Source organism: Hippopotamus amphibius, chromosome 17, assembly GCF_030028045.1.
Source record: "Hippopotamus amphibius kiboko isolate mHipAmp2 chromosome 17, mHipAmp2.hap2, whole genome shotgun sequence".
Taxonomy (NCBI): Eukaryota; Metazoa; Chordata; class Mammalia; order Artiodactyla; family Hippopotamidae; genus Hippopotamus; species Hippopotamus amphibius.
In genome coordinates, this window is record NC_080202.1 from 727,384 (window position 1) to 746,139 (window position 18,756).

General features: G+C 65.2%; 1 protein-coding gene across 2 annotated transcripts in view; it reads right to left on the reverse strand.

Moving 5' to 3' along the window:
* The window catches only part of PEMT (phosphatidylethanolamine N-methyltransferase), a 38,179-nt gene extending 23,124 nt beyond the window's left edge, over positions 1–15,055 (reverse strand). For both annotated transcript variants that reach the window (XM_057713769.1, XM_057713770.1), the window contains exons 1-2: positions 14,857–15,055; positions 4,257–4,364 (exon numbers count right to left, since the gene is read on the reverse strand). In XM_057713769.1, coding sequence (XP_057569752.1) covers positions 4,257–4,364; positions 14,857–15,015 — 267 coding nt within the window. In that variant the 5' untranslated portion in view covers positions 15,016–15,055. The remainder of the gene's footprint in view (positions 1–4,256; positions 4,365–14,856) is intronic.
* Between the last annotated feature and the right edge of the window lie 3,701 nt (positions 15,056–18,756).

Sequence of the window (18,756 nt, forward strand, 5' to 3'; positions counted from 1 at the left end):
ACCCCTCCATGCGGGTGGGACCGAGAGATGACCCACCAGGAGCCCTCTCATCCCACACAAGCTGCTGCTGCAGACGCCGGGCCCAAGCAACGCATCGCAGGAGACGCGCTTTCTCCACCCACACGGCCCCCCCCAGGACTCGCGAGAAAACTCAGGTGCATCCCTGGAGCGTCAAGACTCGGGATGGAGAAGCAGCCCAGCTCAGGTGGGGTCCCGCCGGGGCCCCAGGTGGGAGAGCCTCCCTCCTCGCCCTCCACACGGTCCTGGCACTTGGCAGCGGACCACGTTCCAGCAGCCGTGTACACTTCACCACCATGCTGCTGGGACACCTGCCCGCCCCGGCCGGCTCTCCCTTCCGAGGGGTGGGGCCGCGGGGTGGGCAGGGCTGCTTGCACCTGGGGACCCACATCTACTCCCTGAGGAGCACACGTCACAGGACACCCTGCACGTGTGCCAACGCTGAGGCCAGAGGAGCAGGCGTGGGTCCTGGTGACAAGGGGGTGACTGTCCCCACCGCAGTGCTGAGGCCAGACACCCACTGGCTCTGCAGGAAGCTGGCTCTAAGCACGGCTCGGGTGGGCGGGACGGGGCTGTGCCACGTGTCCTGGGCGACACTCGTCATCAGGAGGGACAGTGGCCTGCCAGCCAGAGCCCTGCGCTCCCAGAGCCGATGTCCCAGGGAGGCCCGGCCAGTCAGCCAGCTCTGCTCGGGGAAGGACCCTTGCTGGGCCACGGCCCTAGCAGGAAGCCCCGCTCAGCATTCCCGCAAACGCAGGACGCGCCTGGTCCAGAGACTCGGTGCAGAGCCCAGTGGGCACGTGGCTGTGCCCTCGGAGCCAGACCCGTGAGCCAGACAGGAGCAAGGCTGTCAGACAGCTTGTCCACGCCCGGCGCAAGTCCGCCGGCCCTCACACCTGCACACACGTGCACACCTCTCACACGCACCTCGCCACCGGCTCCGGCACACAACCAGGTTGCAGGCTGGCACTCAGGGTCCTCCCTCCGGGGACCGGCTGGCCTGTCCACCTCCCCGCCCCTCCCCGGCTCCCCCAGAAGCCCAGCTGCCGGCTCATCCCTGGGCAGCCGCCAAGCCGAGGAGCCACGCAACCCCTCTCCCGGCTGCTGGACAAGCTCCAGACGCCAGCTTCACCGTAACCACCTCCGACGTTTGGACTGCGGTTCTGATGGCCGATCTCACCTTGCTGCCAAGCGCCAGCTCCGGGAAGGCAGGCCGGCCTCTCCCCGGGGGCCCGCACGGGGTCACCCCAGAGGGGCGCCGGGGAAGGTGCGTGGTCGCAGAGTCTCAGAGCCCGACGGGCCTCCGTCCACAGACAGAGAAGCCAGGCCCCCGCGGGGCTGTGAACACGGGGCCAGGACCCCGGCCTCCCTCCCCGCTTCAGCACCTGCAGGATCAGCTTCCGGCCCCCGTGGGGGTCCCCGGGGCAGCCAAGCCCACCCCGCGACGCGAGGTGGGGGGACCCCTCGCCCTGGCCTTGCCCGCAGCACCACCTACCGTCCTGCCACCCTCACTCCCCGAAGAGCCCGTGGCCGCCAGGACTCAGCCGCAGAGCAGCCCTGTGCCAGGGCCCCCCAGGCGCACAGGGAGCGCCCCACGTCCCGGGGAGGCTGCGTCTCCCCCAGACCAGGCGACCGACCACGATGAGGGGCTCTGGGGACGCAGCACGTCCAGGGCTACCGCGGGTCCGCCATCCTGCAGCAGACACAGCCGCCGCCCCAGACGTCGGGGGGCCAGGGCGCCGGGCTCCCGTCACACACCTCACTCCGCGGGCACGAGAGCTCGCTGCCCGGCCGCCAGCTGCAGGTCCCACCCGAGGCCGGTCTGAGGGGCTCGAGGGGAAGGGCCGCCGCTGACCCTTGAAAGATGGGCGTGGGAGCGTGGCTTGGCCTGGACGCCGGGACCCCAGGCACAGCCCTCGGTGCTGAAGCACCCGCTTCCACCTGCTGGCCTGGCGGGATGCCCACCGCGGCCCGCCCACTGCCGAGGGTCCGCCGTGGAAGGCTAACAACACAGTCACCGTCCAGGAGCCCGGGCCCCACGCCTGCGGGTGCGTCTCAATCTGCTTTGACGTCAGGGACAAGCCAACCGCGTCTGAGAACAGTTCCGATGCCGAAGCCCGAGAAGAACTCTCTCGTAAACAGCAGGCGCGCGAGCTCAAGGCTGCGGACACGCGGCCGGACGGGCCGTCTGTGCAGAGCTGCTGTCCCTCCAGGCAGAGTCGGGGCGCGCAGACCTCACAGACGGGGGGGCCAGGAAACCAGCCCGAGCCGCGGCACGGTGGGGGGGGACACCGCCAGGGGTGAAGCACGGTCCTGGCGGCCAGACGGGGAACGTGCGGGCCGCCGTGCCCGCCGGAGGACAGGCGGGGACACACAGTGCCACCCCACCCAGACCTGGGGGGCCACCCGCCCCTCAGGGGACCCTGCGATGTCTGGAGACACCTGACACTGCTTGGATGCGGGAGGACGACCCTGTGGGTGGAGGCTGCCGTGAGACCTCAGCCCCAGAGCCAGCAGAGCCAAGGTCGGCAACCCTGACCAGGAGACGGGTAGGGAAGGGGGCGTGTGGAGAGCAGGGGAGACCACCCGGAGGAGGCGGCCCAGGGTGCCGGGAGCCCTGGGAGAGAGGACACCAGGCTGATGCGCTCACGCTTTGTGCTAGAAGGCAGGGTGGGGTCAATCCCTGGCCCCGTGTTTACGGGGTGAGAGCACGTGAGGAAGCTGGAGGAACCGCGTGGTGGGGCCACGCGGAGCAGGGGAGCCAGCGGCCGAGGGGGCAGGGGGCCTGAGAGGAAGGAGGGAAGGCCGCCCGGGCCCTGGGACAGGGCGGCCTCCTCCTGCAGGTGGGGAAGGGAGCGTGGCAGGGAGATCTGGGCCAGGGCCAAACCGTGAGCTCCCTACAGGGAGTGAACACACCCAGGTGGGGCCCAGCACCTGGACCCAAAATCCTGGCGCTGAGAAGACCCGGGGCCAGACAGAGACACAGCGGACAAAGGAAACGCCCCAGCGGGTCCCCCTGCAGCACCTGGTCTTCCCACCAATGACCCATCCGCGCACCTCGCGGGTTTATCCCCCAGCCACCCTGGGCTCTCCATGAGACGGGGGAGGGAGACTGGACCCACGTCTCCTGGACAGGACCCTCCCCTGGAGCCTGGGGGCGGGCAGGCGGCGCTGCCCACACCCGGGCCGTGCCCAGCGGTGCTGGTTTCAGGCTTCTGGCCCCCAGAGCCGGCGCGCGTACGCCGGGGGTTCTAAACGAGCCAGTCTGCGGGCGTGTGTTACAGCGGCACAGGAGATCCGCGGGGCGTGTGAAAAATGCCGTGTCCTCCCCCGAAAGGAGACCCGTCCGTCTGTCTGTCGGGGGCAGCACAGCGACCGCGGCCTCTGAGACGCGCGGCCCCGCCCCCGCCCTGCTCCCCCAGGTGAAGAGAAGACCTGACGCCTCAACTAGGTGCAAGGACGTCCTGTTCTGCCCCAGGGACCGAGCGGCCACTGAAGCGAAGGCAGCTCGGAACACTGTGTGCTGACGCTGAGGCGGCCTCGTCCAGCAGGCCGCCCTCGGGGTGAGCACGGCACGTCCAGGCTCCGCACCGGCAGGTGCCCGGGGCGTGGGGGGCGGTGGCCCTCAGAGCACCCCCGCTGCCCCTTCCGTGCCTCCAGAGATGCCACCGCGGACAGCAGAACAGAAACCCCAAGAGCTCCCCCCACATCCTGGCGGGGAGCGGTGTCTCCGAGAAGGGCTGGCAGGAGGGACGGCCCAGGGCCCACCGCCTGCCCCCGCCCCCACCCGGCCGGCCCACCGGGTCCCCGGCCTCCGTGTGGCCCTGCCCCCACAGACCGGGGCGCAGACCTGCCTCCCGCGCCACGTGCTGTCCGCTCCTTCCCGCCCCAGCACCCCTCAGCCCCGGGAAGCCCCGTGGAGGAGCAGTGGTCGGTGGGGGGGATGCACAGGAGGGCAGCTTGGCGGTACGTGCGGCAGGAGGGGGCACACCCCAGCCGAGAGCGTCCGCCAACTCGCAAACTGCGGTCCCCCGGGCACACGCGGGCAGCCCCAGCTGTCTGCTGGAGCCAAGAGGTCGTGGGACCCCCAAGGGGAGGGGCTTCCCCGGTCAGCGTCCTCCGGGGTGCCGGCCTCAGCAGGACGCGCGCACGCTGGCCGGAGACAGACACGGGGAGGGAGGAGCCGCCTGTCCGTCCGTCGGTCCGAGCGTCCGGCGGCCCGCCCCGGGGGCACTCACCACGTTCCAGAAGAGCGGGTTGAAAGCGATGGTGAGGACTGCGGCCACGAAGCGGGGCTCCGAGGGGTCCACGCAGCCCAGCAGCTGGGCCATGACGTGGAGGTCCGCCTGCGGGGACAGAGGGGTGTCAGCGCGGAGCCGCCCGGCAGGACACAGGAGCGAGCGACGAGCCCCAGAACTCGGAAGCAAAGTTACCCTCCAGGAGCAGCCCGGGAGACGCAGGCAATCCAAGTCCGGCAAAGTTCACGACAGTGTAATCTCGTAAAACTGAGGATGAAAGCCAAAACCCAACCAGCCACGTCGTGCCCGCCCGAGGGCGGCCGGGCCAGCGGCGGAAGCACAGAGAGGAAATCGGCGGCTCTGAGGGTGTGTCCGGCACCCTGGCAGGCAGTGACCCCACCGGCACCCACGTCTGGGTCACCGGGGTGACCGGGACCCCACAGAGGCGTTCAGGGGCCCCAGGGCCAACCGGAGGGGCCGACATCCGTGTGGAAGATGCGCGGCCTCTGAGGAGCAGGAAGATGCAGGTGGACAGAGCGGCGGTGGCCTCTTTGCAGCCGCTGGACTGGTGCCCCTGAGCGCTGGGGGGGGTCCCAGCCCCGCGCACCTCCCCCGAGAACTCACACACAGCTGCTCCTGTCGGCACGCGTGGCGCAGGTGTGCATCACGGGAGCGCGCGCAAACCAGGGGCACCGCCCCCAGAGCAGCGACGCGAGGGACTCTAAACAGACAGGTCTGCGTCAACGCGCCACGCTCTCAAAAACACGTCCAGCAGACAAGGAAGCCGCGGAGCCCCGGAGCACCTCGTGTGAGTCAGGAAACAACACCCGCCACAGGGCGCCGCGCACCCTCCCATGTGTGGAGGGGGCCAGCGTCGAGCCCCAAATTCACAGCCCCCTGTGCCTGGGGCGGGTCTCCCCCACCTCCGAGCGGTCGACCCTCCGGCCGGTCACGCTCTGTGGCGCCCCCCACGCCGTGCCGGTGGCCATCCCCAGCTGTGACAACCAAAACTGGCTCCAGATGGGGCCCAGAGGTCCCTGGGGACGGAACTGAGCCCCCGCCTCTAGGGACAAGAGGAGGAAACAGCTGACCCCTCCAACGCCGAGTTCTTTCTCTAAAAACCATGCGACACGGATGCCATCGAGTGCTGAGCGCGGACTGAGCCCCTGCACCCCTCTCTGTACGTTCCTTTTTCTTCCCAGAAATTCATGGCAGCTCACGTGCAATTCGGAGTAAAGATAAGTCTCCCCTGGAAAGCGAGTCCACGTCCACCCGCGTTCTGATCTCTCCCACAACGTCTCCCGCGGCGGTGTTCTGTGCTCCGCGTGGCTTGGAGAAACTGCATTCTCCTGGAGAGTGCTGGCCTCCGCACACGACGCCCCGCGGGCCGCCCGGCGGCGCGCTCCACCGGCGGCGGCCCCCGGCACCGCCCAGCCCCTGCGCCCCGGCTGTGGCGGTGGACGCCGCGGGAACGTCGCGGAGCGCCGCAGACGCGGACGGTGCTGCGCGGCCCCCCCGCGTGGCCTCCTCTCCCGGCCGGCCCGCGGGGCCCCGGGCAGAGCCGTGGACAGCAGGGGCTCCGACGCGGGCCCCCACACGGGACGGGACGAAGGCGGAGCCAGGAACCAAAGGTGCTCGGTTACGGGAACAGCGGGCCAAGCGGCCCCGGCCAGGGCCCCGGAGCACACGTGCAGGGTACACGGACGGCGGGGAAGACCCTCGGCAACCGTGGAGAGCGGGCCTGGACGCAGGGCGCTGCCGTCTCCACGCCGCCTGCCAGCCTCCCCCCATCCTTGCCAGGGGGCACCTGCCAAGGCGCTGAAGGCCCCCAGGGAGGACAGGCTGCTGGCAGGAGGGAGGCCCTCCCCCAGCCCCAAAGCCTCTAGGACCCGGGCTGAACCAGAGGACGTCTACTAAGCGCCTCTGGCTGCGAGGCCCCGTCCACTGAGAGGCTGTGACGGGGTGACCGGAGGCCTGCTCAGGTCCTGCTCGGCCACCTGCGGAGCGAGCCGAGGCCCGGAACCTGCCCTACTGGGCTCTGTCCTTCTCCCTCGCCCCATCTCAACCCGCGGCCGAGACCTGCCTCGCGGCAGGCTCCCTCCTCATGGAAGCAAGTCCACCAGAGTGACCCCACTCCTCCCCGTCTCAAAACTCCAAGTGTTCCAGGGCCCTTGGGATGGGGCTGTTTCCGAGCCTCATTTCCCGCCACGCCGGCACCCAGGCCTCCCCACTCCCCGCGACATTCAGATCGATTCCCCTCCATCTGTCCCACGTGCCATCCTTCCTGTCACCCTCTCCCCACCACAAACATCGTGTTCTACACCCTTTCAAACACCTCCTGAAATACCCTCTATCCCTCGAACTCCTATTCATCCCTCAAGACCCAGCAAGAGCACGCCCCGTACCCTCACGCGTGGCACCCTCCTGTGTCTTTCGTGACACCCCGTCACAACCCTGTCCCGTCACTGTTCCTCCTGATGGCGGGCCGTTGTCACCCCGTCCCCATGTCTTCTGCACAAAGAGCACATGTTCGCCGGGTGAACTGTGGCCCTCATTTCATCGTCGGTGAAACACGTGGCCTGCAGGGGCGTCTCCGCTGCCTGTGCTCCTGAGACTCCGCTCCCCTCCCTCTGGCTTCAAGCTGAGGCAGGAAGCAGTCCGGGCCGCGCGTGCGGGTCCTGCAGGGAGCAGCCCAGAGGTCAGCAGATCCCTCTGCTTCTGGGGCCAGAGACGCACCAGCTGCCCAGACGCTGTGCCTCCTGAGCGTTCATTTTTCTGGCAACTTCTAGGCTGAGGAGCCCAGCGATGTGCACGAGCCTTGGCTGGGGTCGGGGGTCCTCAGTTTCCTAGCAACCCGGGGGTGGGATCCACTCCAGGCGGGTCGGTCTCCGTGGTCAGGCCGGCCACCCGCAGGGTGCACAGCGGCGGGGCAGCCGCGCGCAGGGGAGAGCCCCGGGGCGTCCTAGGAGTCCCGAGGCCCTGACCCGCCCCGGGTTCCACCCCGCTCGTCCACGCCGCAAACCACACTTCCCGCCAACAGCCCGCAGCCCCGGGCTGCCCTCCGAACCACCACGTCCAGCTCAGCGCCGGCCCACGGCCCACAAACCGTGCTGCTCGCCACGTGCAGGCTTTTATGACAGTGACAACTCCCACGGGCGTTTACATGGCATTTCTGCAGACAAGGGTGTCATTGGTAGCCAGACTCCCTTTTAAGCAGTTCCGTCCAAGGACGTCACTCCTCTGAACCAGAAGAACCCTCCTGCCTCCCGTGCGGCGAGCCTGTCCATGGGGCGGCCAACGCCCCCGGCTGCCGGGACCCACCGGTGGCCGCGGCCTGTTCCCACGCAGCAGGGAGAAGTAGAACATTCTCTCCTGCAACTGCCCCACCGATCCTAGGAGCTGAATGTGCCCATCCTGACACTTCACCCACTTTACGGAGGCGCTCACTGAGGCTGCGGGCGGGTCGGGTCCTCCAGGCCCTGCCGCTCACACAGCCTCGGGCTCCGTCCCTTTTCGCTACCGGCCGGAGCTGCTGGGGGACCCGCTCACCCCCACGAGGGTAGGAAGCGCCACAGTCCCAGGCAAAAGCCACGTGCCCGCAGGCGGTGCCTCCTGCCCCAGGGGTGAGCTGGGTCGGGTGCGCCTGCGCGGGCAGGGCCCAGGGGAGAGAGGGTAAAGGGTCGGTCGTGAGGCCTGCCCACGAGGGGAGCCGTGCAGGCGGCGGCCATTCACCCAGGCCCTGGACGCGGAGCAGGGGGGAGCCCGCGGACGGCCCCGTGGCTGCCTGGGGGGCCAGGCGGGGGCTCTGCCCGGGAGGGCGCGGGGATCTTCCAGGGTGACGCGGCCCAGGTGGCCGGGACACACGAGGACGCTGCACCTGGGTGTGATTTCACCACGTGAATTACATCTCAGGAAAGAAACCTGGTGGGGAGCTGGGAACGGCACCCTCTTTTCCCAGAGGACCCGGGGGACGTGCTTCAGACGGTTTTAAGAATTCCACTCCGCGTCATGCAGCAGACCCCGGGCGTCCCCGGGAGGCCCCCCGCTGGGGGTCTCCGGGCTAAGCCCCTGCAGCAAGACCAGGGAGCATCTGTGTGCGTCCTCGCCCCTCACCTCGGGTCCCCACCCAGCAAGACACGCACCCCTGTGCTGCCCGCTCAGAGGTGAGTAGCCAGGGGCTCCCAGAGGCCCGCCCTTCCGGGTTCCTGACTCCGGGTTCTGGGTTCCGGCACTAGGGTGAGGAGAAGCCCTGAACTCGCCCAAGGAGGCTAGGCAAGCGAGCGGGAGGCAGACACCTCTAGCCCGCTGGGAGAGCAGAGGCGGCGGGGGAGGCTGCGGCGCAGGGGTCGAGCAGGGACACGGCTGAGCCTGCCGGCCGCGGACCTGCGGCTGGGCGCCCCGCCAGGCCCCGGCTGCTCACAACTGGAGCCTCGGCCCCCCCGCCCCGGGTCCCAGGGCCCTCGGCCGGCCTGTCCCCCGGGAAGCATCCGGTCACCTGGAGGGGGGGTTTGCGTCGCCCGGGGCAGGGCCTGCGGAGCAGGAAAGAATGACGCGCAGCGCGTCCCTCCGGGCCTCCCGCCCCAGAGGCCTGCCGTCCCTCCCGAAACCCGCCCGACGGGTCACCTCCCTCCACTCCCGGGTCGGACGAGCGCAGAGCAGGAGGGTCCCAGGCCACGCGCCCCCTCCACCGGCACCCCTGCGGGCCCCCTCAGCAGAGGGGACGGTCCCCCTCGCCCAACCTTATCAAAGCAGCGCACGTCCCGGCCTGCGGCTCCCGGTAGCCAAGCACGGGGCCCCTGCGCCTCCGCGGGCGCGGGCTGCGGTCTTGGCGCCGCGACAGAGAGGACGGGCGCTGCCTACCACCGCCTGGCAGCGCTCCGCGAGGGGCGCAGACGTGGCGGGTCAACAGCACCCAGGGTCACATTGTGACATCCAAACAAACAGCAGGGGCCCGGGGAGCCAAAGTCACATCGACCGCAGGCGGGGGCCGCGGAGCGCGCGCCGCCGAGGGCAGGGGATGGGGCGGGGGCCGCGGGCAGGCCTGCCCGGGGACCAGGAGACGCTCACTGGGAGAGAGGGAAGGGCCACCAAGAAGCTTCGCGCTCAGGCAGCCACGGCCGCAGGGCGGGGGCCTCCCGCCCGGCAGGGACACTGGGGGCCTCCGGGAGCCATTTCCACCCAGAGGAAGGAGAGGCGGAGCAGGTGCCGACGTACACGGGGCAGAGGCTGCCTGTCGGGCCCTCCCTGGGTGGCTGGCGCCAACTCCACAGGCAGCTGCGCTCCGGAGGGGCCCTCTGGGGACGCTCCCGTCCTCAGGAAGAGCCAGAGGGGCACGTGGCCCCCATGCTGGGACGGCGGGCGAGCCGGCCCTGGAGACCAGCAGCTGCCCCAGCGCCCCAAATCCGTGTCTCCTTCCAGGAAGCTGTTAATTCGCTCTTCTTCCTCCAACAAGCCTGTCCTGGGCCACGTGCAGCTCTGAGGGCTGGCGGGGTCCCGCATCCGTGGGCCAGGGTGGGCCCTCCCCGGGAGTGGGTCTGGGGCCTCCTCTCCTCTGAGGGCCGCGAGCCGCAGGCCCGTCTCTGCATTCGCCCCGTGGGGCCCGGGACAGGTCCCGCTGTGCTGGTGCCTGAGTCCATTTACCTAAGGATGCATTCTGTGTCCAAGGCAGTGGTAACAGGAAGCCCTGGCCAGGGCTTTGCAGACGCGGCAGAGCCTGTCCTGGGCCAGCGCCCGACGCCCTGTGGGAGCCTGGGCAAACTTTGAGGGGGGTGGCACTCCTCCCTGGGACCATCAGGAGGATGAAGTGAGCCGAGGCTGGAAGTCCCCCCGCAACCCTGTGAGACGTGCCCGTTCTTCAGACTAAAAAACTGAGGCTAACACATGAAGCAAAAGCGGGTAGGCAGGAAACCGGCGAGGATGAGGCAGGCCTAAGCACCAGGCCCCCCCCACAGCAGGAGGCCCGTGCCTCTCACATGCACGTAAAAGAAGAACGTGAAAGTGTGCATGTTCTTGAAGCCGAACAGAATCAAACTAGAAAGCAGCAACAGAAAGATCCCTGCTAAAGACACGAGTCATCCGTAGGTCCGACAGGAAGTCTGAAGGGAAATTCTAAAATATTCTGAACTGAATGAAAATGAAACCATGATCTAACAGAAACTGTGGGATGCAGGGCTGGGAGGGAAATGCACAGCTTACATGAATGAAGAAAAAGTCTCCGATGAGCAATATAAGCTTTGCCCTTGTGAAAGTGGAGAAAGGAGAATAAAACCCAAAGCAAGCAGATGGGAAAAATAAGAGCAAAGATCAAACCAACTGAAAACAGAAAAATAAAGCGAAAAAAATCCAACCCAAAGCTTGTTCTTTGGGAAAAAATAGACTCAATAAACCTCTCACCACACTGGTCAAGCAAAAGAGAGAGAAGAGACAATTTTCCAGGAATAGAAGAAAGGCCTCCCGCTAACCTGGCGAACCTCGAGCGTCACGAGGCAGCTTGAAGAACAAGCCGGCGGCCAAGGTCCCACGGCTCAGACGAAACCGCCCAGCCACCCAACTCCTCTAAGGAGACACAGTCCTGTACCTACCACAGGGCCCGCACTCACAGGTAAAAACCTTCCAAAAGAGAAAGCGCTAGGGCTTCCCTGGTGGGGCAGGGGCCAAGAATCCACCTGCCAACGCAGGGGACACGGGTTCAAGCCCTGGGCTGGGAAGATCCCACATGCCGCGGAGCAACGAAGCCCATGCACCACAACTACCGAGCCCGCAAGCCACAACTACTGAGGCCCACGCTCCTAGAGCCCATGCTCCGCAACAAGAGACGTCACTGCACTGAGAAGCCTGCACATCGCAACTAAGAGTAGCCATCGCTGTCCACGACTAGAGTAAGCCCGCTCGCAGCAACAAAGACCTAATGCGGCCAATAAATAAATTAATTAATGAAAGAAAGAAAGAAAAAGAAAAAGAAAGACAGAAAGCTCCAGGCCCATGAAATCTACCAAACATTTAAGGAAGAAATAACCCCAGTTCCACAGTCTCTCCCAGAATACTTCCCAGCTCCCATTAAGAGGCTGGGATTCCCCTAACACTAAGAGCAGACAAAGACACTGCAAGAAAACTACAAACCATTCTCCTCATGAACACGGTCCCCCAAACCCGCAACAAAATGATGGCAAATCAGAGCCAGCAACATACACAAGGAGAACAGGTCAGAACCACGTCGGGGGTCCCTCCCGCAAGGCAGGGCTGGTGTGACATCTGTGTTCACAGACGGACGGGGAAAAGCCCCACGATCATCTCAAGAGAGGCGGAAGAAACCGAGGTTCTGCACGTTTACGTGACCTGCCCAAGGTCTGGACTCTGACCCAAAGACACTGAAGACAAAAATTATGTCCTTGAGAACGGCACACAAGTCATGCAAAGAAATGGCCCGAGGTTTATCCGAACTAACGTGATGACGCCAAAAAACAACTCTGCACAGCAGGCAAACATCTCTCCCTGGGAGGCAGCTCCTACCTGCCGCCCGTGATCTCCCTCCCGTGATCTCCCCCCCAAATGGTCACAGATGATCTCAAGCGGGGACTGTGCGGCCCAAGGGGCCTGTCCTCCAGCACAGTCTCACGCTGCCTGAGCACAGGGGCCTTGCCTTCTGAAGACCACCCCACCTCCCAGGTGGACTGCACTTTACAGCTGATAAAGCTCCCACTTTACAGAGCAGGTAACTGAAGGGGCCCCCTCTTGACACCTCCACCACCACGGCTCACAACGGCTGGAGAACCATCTGGAAACGGGCATGAAAGGGGGCCCTGGCTGTGCCCTGACAGCCTAGGCTTCCCAAGAAGCCAGCACCCCGAGGCCCCACTGAAGCCCCTCAGTCTGGCTCCGTCACCCCCCAGCCGGCTGCCCAGCTGAGCCCGGCTGAGCCCAGGGCAGGAAGGGCCTTTGGCTGACGAGGCTGCCTCAGGGGCACGCCTCAGCCCAAGGGGGGCCTTTCTACGCTAAAAACAAAGCCCAGATCCCGCAGCAGCTGGAGCAGACCCAGGAGCTGGGGGTCAAGGGCACTGAGCCCACGGCTGCACATCAGCACACGTGTGGCTGCTGAGGACGTGCGGCACACGTGACGGACAGAGTGCCTTTTCACGTACGGGGTCAAATATATTAAAAGTAACTTCACCGATTTCTTACTTCTTGAACTGTGGCTACGAGAGGATTTTAATGCTCAGCGTGACATGTTACCCGTGACATGTTACCCGCATCAGATGGCCCTGGGCCAGCGCCGCCATCCTGCCACTCGGACGCCCGGGGTTGCGGAGAAACCGCCCCGGGGAAGACATCTCTCAAAACCAGAGGTTTAGGCTGAGGAGGGAGGGGGCCGCCAAGCAGGACAGAAGCACGACGCTGATGCCGTCAGCAACAGGAAGCTTAACTGTACTGATGTGGCCACAGCGGAAAACAGGCACGTCAGCCGACGAGGGTCACCCTGACCTGTCCCCAGGAAGGCTCCCAGATCACGCCAACGGCACGGCCCCACAGGGCGGGGGGGAAGAGCAGAAAAGACCTTCCCCCTCACACCCAGGACATCTCCCCCTCCCCGGCGGCTAGGTCTAGAACACAGGCCTTGCTCAGGCCCGAGGGCGGGACCCTGGCCCTGCAGCAGGGCCCATCGCCTCCCTGATTTCCGCCCGAAGCCCCGAAGGCTTCCCCACCTCCGGTGAACACTGCCCCACTCTCCTACCCGGAGCTGTCACCCGGGAAGCATCCACCCCAAGCCAGGCAGTGCCCAGGGGCCCCTCTGGCATTCCACGTGCCCTTCTCACCTGAGACCTGCTGGGACAGAAAACGGCTCGCAGTCCCTCCACAACCACGTGGGCCCCAAGATCCCTAACGGCCATTTACAGTCTAAGAGTCAAAGGATGCCTTTAGACACATTCTTCCTCCCAGGGCAGCTGGTGACAATCCCGCGGGTCTGGGTACCGATTACATCGCGAGGTCACTCTGAACATGCCTGAGCCGTGTGGTGCAACCCAGCACTTCAAGTCTTCCTCTCTCCTCAGCTTCCCACCCATCCCCTGCATTCCCTGGGGACAGACGCTAGGCTTCTCTTTGTTCTTTTTTTTGTTGTTTTTTAATATTTTTATTTTTTATTTATTTATTTTATTTTTCATTTATTGGCTGCGTTGGGTCTTCATTGCTGTGCGTGGGCTTCCTCTAGCTGCGGAGAGCAGGAGCTACTCTTCACTGCAGTGCACAGGCTTCTTACTGCAGTGGCTTCTCTTGTTGCGGAGCTCAGGCTCGAGGCGCACGGGCTCAGTAGCTGTGGCACACGGGCTCAGTAGTTATGGCTCGTGGGCTCCAGAGCGCAGGCTCAGAAGTTGTGGTGCACGGGCTTAGCTGCTCCGAGGCATGTGGGATCTTCCTGGACCAGGCTCGAGCCCGTGTCCCCTGCCTTGGCAGGCGGATTCTTAGCCCCTGCGCCACCAGGGAAGCCCCTTCTCTTTGTTCTTGAACAAACACTCCTCCTCACAGCCTTGGCTCTGCCGGCCCTGCACCCCACCCCCGCCATATCGCGCGAGGCTCAGATCAGAGGTCGCCTCCTCAGGTAGGGACAGGCTATCTCGGGATCTCAACCCACCTCCCCTCCAGCCAGTCTCTGAAACATGGAGCGGTTTTTATCTCCGACAGAGAATTTTCAGTTTCCAGGTTCACTGGAGTGAAAGGTCATCCTGGTAAACAAGGAACGTCGCCCCATCAAGCCGTCAGCGGTGGTCCAATGGTCGCTGCCGCCAACCCCACGGTGCATTCTGAGGGGGATTTGGGATGGAGAAAAACAGGAGACTGGCCCCAGGCACTGAAGACCCAGATCTAAGGAATAATTTCACGAAGTCCAGACTCCTGCACCTTCCCACATATAGAAAAGTGCTGAAGTCACGAAGGAGATGTCTGGCTTCTGTGATTAGCAGTAATCTTTTGATGTTCGAGGACGCGTTTTGTTGTTGTTTCCAGCAAAAACTCCTATATATCCTGGCTCCTCCCCAGCCTCTCTGGAACAGTCCCTCCGAGCTACTGCGAGGCTGTGTCCTGGGCTATAGTCCTCAGCAAGGCCCCCGACAGAACAGAACTCGCAACCTTTAGGTTGTGCGTTTTCCTTCAGTGGACACCTGCTCCCCACCGGGACCGGCGGCACCGATGAATGGACCACAAAAGGCCTCGGCAGAGACCTCTCGGGGACCCCACGGGGAGTGGCTGACGCCGCACAGCTGGAGGTCTCATCTCAGAGGAGGCTCCGAGGGCCGGGGCCGGGGTGGGGCCGGCGGGGCTCCAGAACCAGGTCCGGCCCGGTCCATCCCGGCCCGGCCCGCGCGTCCACCCGGCAGGAGGCCTGTCCTCCGGCCTCGGCTCCCGCAGGTGCACACGCGTACGCGCTCCCAGGCGCGGACACCGGCGCGGACACACGACTCGCGCTCACACACCCGCGCCCGCGGCCCCGCCCCGCCCCGTCGCCTGGTAACGGAGGCCCCGCCCCCGGCCTGGGAGGTGGCACCTCCGGCTGCGGACCCAGCCACCCTAGCGCCCCCCTTCCCGGCCCGGCTGCGCGCGCGGTCGGTACCTTCCTGAAGTCCAGGTTGCCGAGGCCCCCGCAGCAGTCGGGCGCCGCCACCGAGCTGCGCATGGGCCCCGCCCGGCCCGGCCCCATCGGCCGCGGGCCGCCTTGGAGGGACGGCGCGCGGGCCTCACGGCAGCCCCCGGCCCCCAGGGCCGGCCCCATCGCCCTCGGGAAGCGCCGCCGGCCGGGGCGCTTTCCCGGCGACCCCGCTTCCCCGGCCTTCTGGGAAATGTAGTCCCCGTCCCCGCGCCGCGCCGCGCTCCCGGGCTCGCCCCGGCCTCTCGCGGAGCCGAGAACTACAAGTCCCAGGGCCGCCCGCTGCGGCGCCGGCCAGTCCCGAGGCGGCCACGCGGCCGCTGGGCCCCCGCCCGCCGGCCCCCGGCTGCCCACTCGGCCGGCCAACTGACCTGGCGTCCCTGTCCTTGGCCGGCGGCGGGCTGGAGGACGGCGGCGCCGGGTCGTAGGTTTAAGTAGCGCGCTCCGCCGCCCCTGCGGACCCGGACTTTGGCCGGCGCGCCCCCGGCGCGTTCTGAGGCTGCCGGGGGCGGGGGGCGGGGGGCGGGCACGCCCCGCAGCTCCCGCCCCCCGGTCGCGCCCCCTCCTCCACTGGCCCTCGAGCGCTCACCTGGGCTGCCCTCGCCGCGCCCTGGGGGGTGAGAGCCCGGCAGCAATGAAGGGCTATCGCTTGATGCGGACTGGATGGCAGAACGGGGGGCACTGCCCTGGAATGCCCAGGGAGGGGCCGGAGGGAGGCCTGTGAGCAGAAGGGGCCAAACATGCAGACGGTGGGGGCAGGAAGAGGGGCCACGGGTGCAGGAGCCGGGAGCCCGGAGGGGTCCTTCAGGAGTCCGGAGCCGTGGTGGAGGGGGCACAGTGGGAGAGGAGGGTTTAGAAAAGTAGGTGGGATTCTGGCTGGGTGGGTCCCAAGAGAGCCCCTTTGGTAGCTAGGTGCCACATCCCTGGGAGCCCTGGCCCGCCCTCTGCTTCCCGCTTCCTGCCCACCTTGGCCCACAGCACCTGCCAGCCCAGAGCACTTGTGAGCTGCCACCGTGTGCCCGCCCCGTGCCGACCTCCACCGCACCCCTAGGATGGGCAGGCCCAGCAGGAGACAGGAAGGATGCTGGCGTCAGGGTGCGCACCAGCTCTGTGGCTGCAGCTTTCAGTTCCTCCGAAGTAAAAAGGAAATACCTGTCGGTGAAACCCACCCCCCAGGACCTGACCCATGGGAAGTGCTCGAGAGCAACTGGGCTGGGTGCACAGCAGGTGCTGAAAGGCTGGTTTGCCCCCTGACCACCCTGCTTAGGGTGTCCAGGCCGGGCCTTGTGGAACCAGAGTCCATTCTGGGGAGCCCAGCAAGGAAGAAGGACCCCAGGGAGCACCCCGCACCCACACAGTCTGTTCCAGCCAAGCACCAGTTTTCTCCCCACCTGCCAGGCCACCCCACCCCACCCCACCTCGTTCTTTTATGAAGCCAGGAAAATTAGTTTCTGTGTGTTTGGTTTATCTGGGAACAAAGAAAGGTAAACGTCAGAGGTCACAGCATAGCTGATGCAACGAGAGGAATCCACTCCTCCACCTCAGCCCACCCCCACCACTCTCCCTCCGTGAAAGGAACACACCCGGGCGTGAGGAAGCCAGCCAGGACTTCCTGTGTGACTGATCTGGTGGGGATGATGCAAACCCAAATCTTGCTGAAGATACCTGGGGGCAGAAGTCGTGCCCGGCCCCCTGAAAACCCCCAGGTCTGAGCTTGCGGGGACCCCCCGGGCCGCCCTCCCTCAGGGGAGGATGCCTTTTCTCGCCTCCCTGGCCAACAGAGAAGTCACTTCTGAGGCAGCGTGTTGTCTGTTGGACAGGATGTTTGTTCCAGATACCGACCCAAAGTCCCCCTCGCTGGAGCTTTAACAAACACTCCTTTCCACCCTCAGGGTTATCTCTCTGTGCGCCTTGATAGCTCTTCAGATACAGAACCCTTATCAGGAGTGTCCCCTGCCAGACGCCTCCAGGGCAAACATCTCCAGATGACCTCTCCGGCCAGGCGTTTGACCCCTGCTGGGAGGGGATCAAAGCTGAGGGCCATTTCTTTGCCGTCCTCCCTCCCCCAGGGACCCTGGGTCTGACTGCCTAGCTCCCAGCAATCACCAAAACCAGCGTTTATTCCTAAAATTAACATTTGCTAATTGGGTGGCCTTGGGTAAAACCTAAACGTTTCCCTACTCCGAGTCTATTTTCTGCTCCTAAAATAGGTACCGAAGGATCTCCTGAGTGGGGCTGTGGTCAGGATGGGCGGTAACTGCACGAACTGCGCGGCACACAGCAGGTTCTCAACAGATGTCTGTCTCCCTCCTCTCTACACAGTCAGACCAGCCCAGCGCGGGGGCCCAGGAGGGCCGGCTGCCGCTCGGGGGACTGCGGGGTCCCGGGGAGCAGATCTTCGGGAGCTCTTCACTCACCTGAATCCCGCCGTCCAGGGCCCAGAAAGCACCAGCAGGCCCTGCCGGCCTCTTGCTGGCCCAGACCACCCAGGCGCACTCTCACCTTCGCACGCGCTGTCCCCTCTGCCTGCAGCGCGGCTCCCCCAGGTGTCCTCGGAGCCCCTCCCTCACCTCCTTCAGGTCACGTGCTGCCTTTCCACTCCACCGGATGTGTCAGCCTCCCCCCACTCTCCACCCCCTTCCCAACTGTGTTTCCCTCCACAGCCAGGACAAAAGTTTTCGGTCTAAGTATTTCTTCTCTGTAGCGTGTCTCCCCCAGGAGAATGTGAGCTTCCCGAGGGCAGGGTTTATCTGTTTAAACACCATTCGCTCCCTGGCAGCCGGGTCGCACCTGGCACTCAACGAACAAGGAGTGGGTGAAGGGTTCCGCCCCTCCCTCGTGCGGGGCATCCTTGGGCAGATCACCACTCTGGGCCTCAGGGACCCTGTCTGTGGAATGGGGAGGGTGAAGGATCCTGGCTGTGTGGCCTAGGGCAAGCGACTTACCCTCTCTGACTCTTAGTAGAAGAGAAAATCCTAACCATAAAAACAAGAGCTAAGACGTCTGACGTCTTGCAAAGCTGCAGACCCAGCACTCAGCACCGTCTTTTCTGAGCCTCATCACAGCCCTGTGAGGGAGGGATGGAGAGCTGACTCCCGTGGAAGGGACCACAGTCACACAGCTGAGTGCGTGATGGGCTTGGAACCTGCCGGCCCAGAGCCCAGCCCAGCCTTTACCACCAGGATGGAGCAGCTGACACAGAGAGCCCAGCCCAGGACCCACTGCAGGAGCCAGCGCTGGTTCAGACGTTCAGTGCTCAAACCCATCAGGTTTCAGCCCCCTTCTTGGCTTCTTTCACCACATCCACCCTTCCTGGGCCAGTTACAGCTTCGTCTTCTCCGAGAAGCCTCACTGCTCCTACAAGGACGAGGACAAAGCGTGACCCCTCGCCCACAAGGTCTGGTGTGGCCCAGGTGCAGCCGCCTCCCCAGTCCTTCTTGCTCCCCGTGCTGCAGCCAGAGGGCCTTTGCACACCCGCTCTCCCTCTGCCAGGCCCCCTCCCTCTCTTCCTGGAGAGCAAGGGTGTTTCCTGCACCTGCACACACGCAGCACCAGTCAGGTCTCATCAGATACCCAACGAACGAAGACACGAGTGAATGACAGTCAAAGCTGAATTTCAGTCCAGTGAAATTATCCCTCTAAATGGAGACAAAGTAAAGGCATTCGCAGATAAGGGAAGGCCCAGAGAATTCACCCCCAGCAGGCTGGTCGGGAGCTTGGGAACGCCGGCAGGCATGGAGAGCACTGAAAAGGGTAAATCTCATCAATATTAGACATTAGCAGCAGTGAAAATATCTCGTGGGGGGTAAAATATTTATCTTGGTAACTGCGAGAAAAGTCAGGGAAAGCCACGTAGGGTTTGATCCC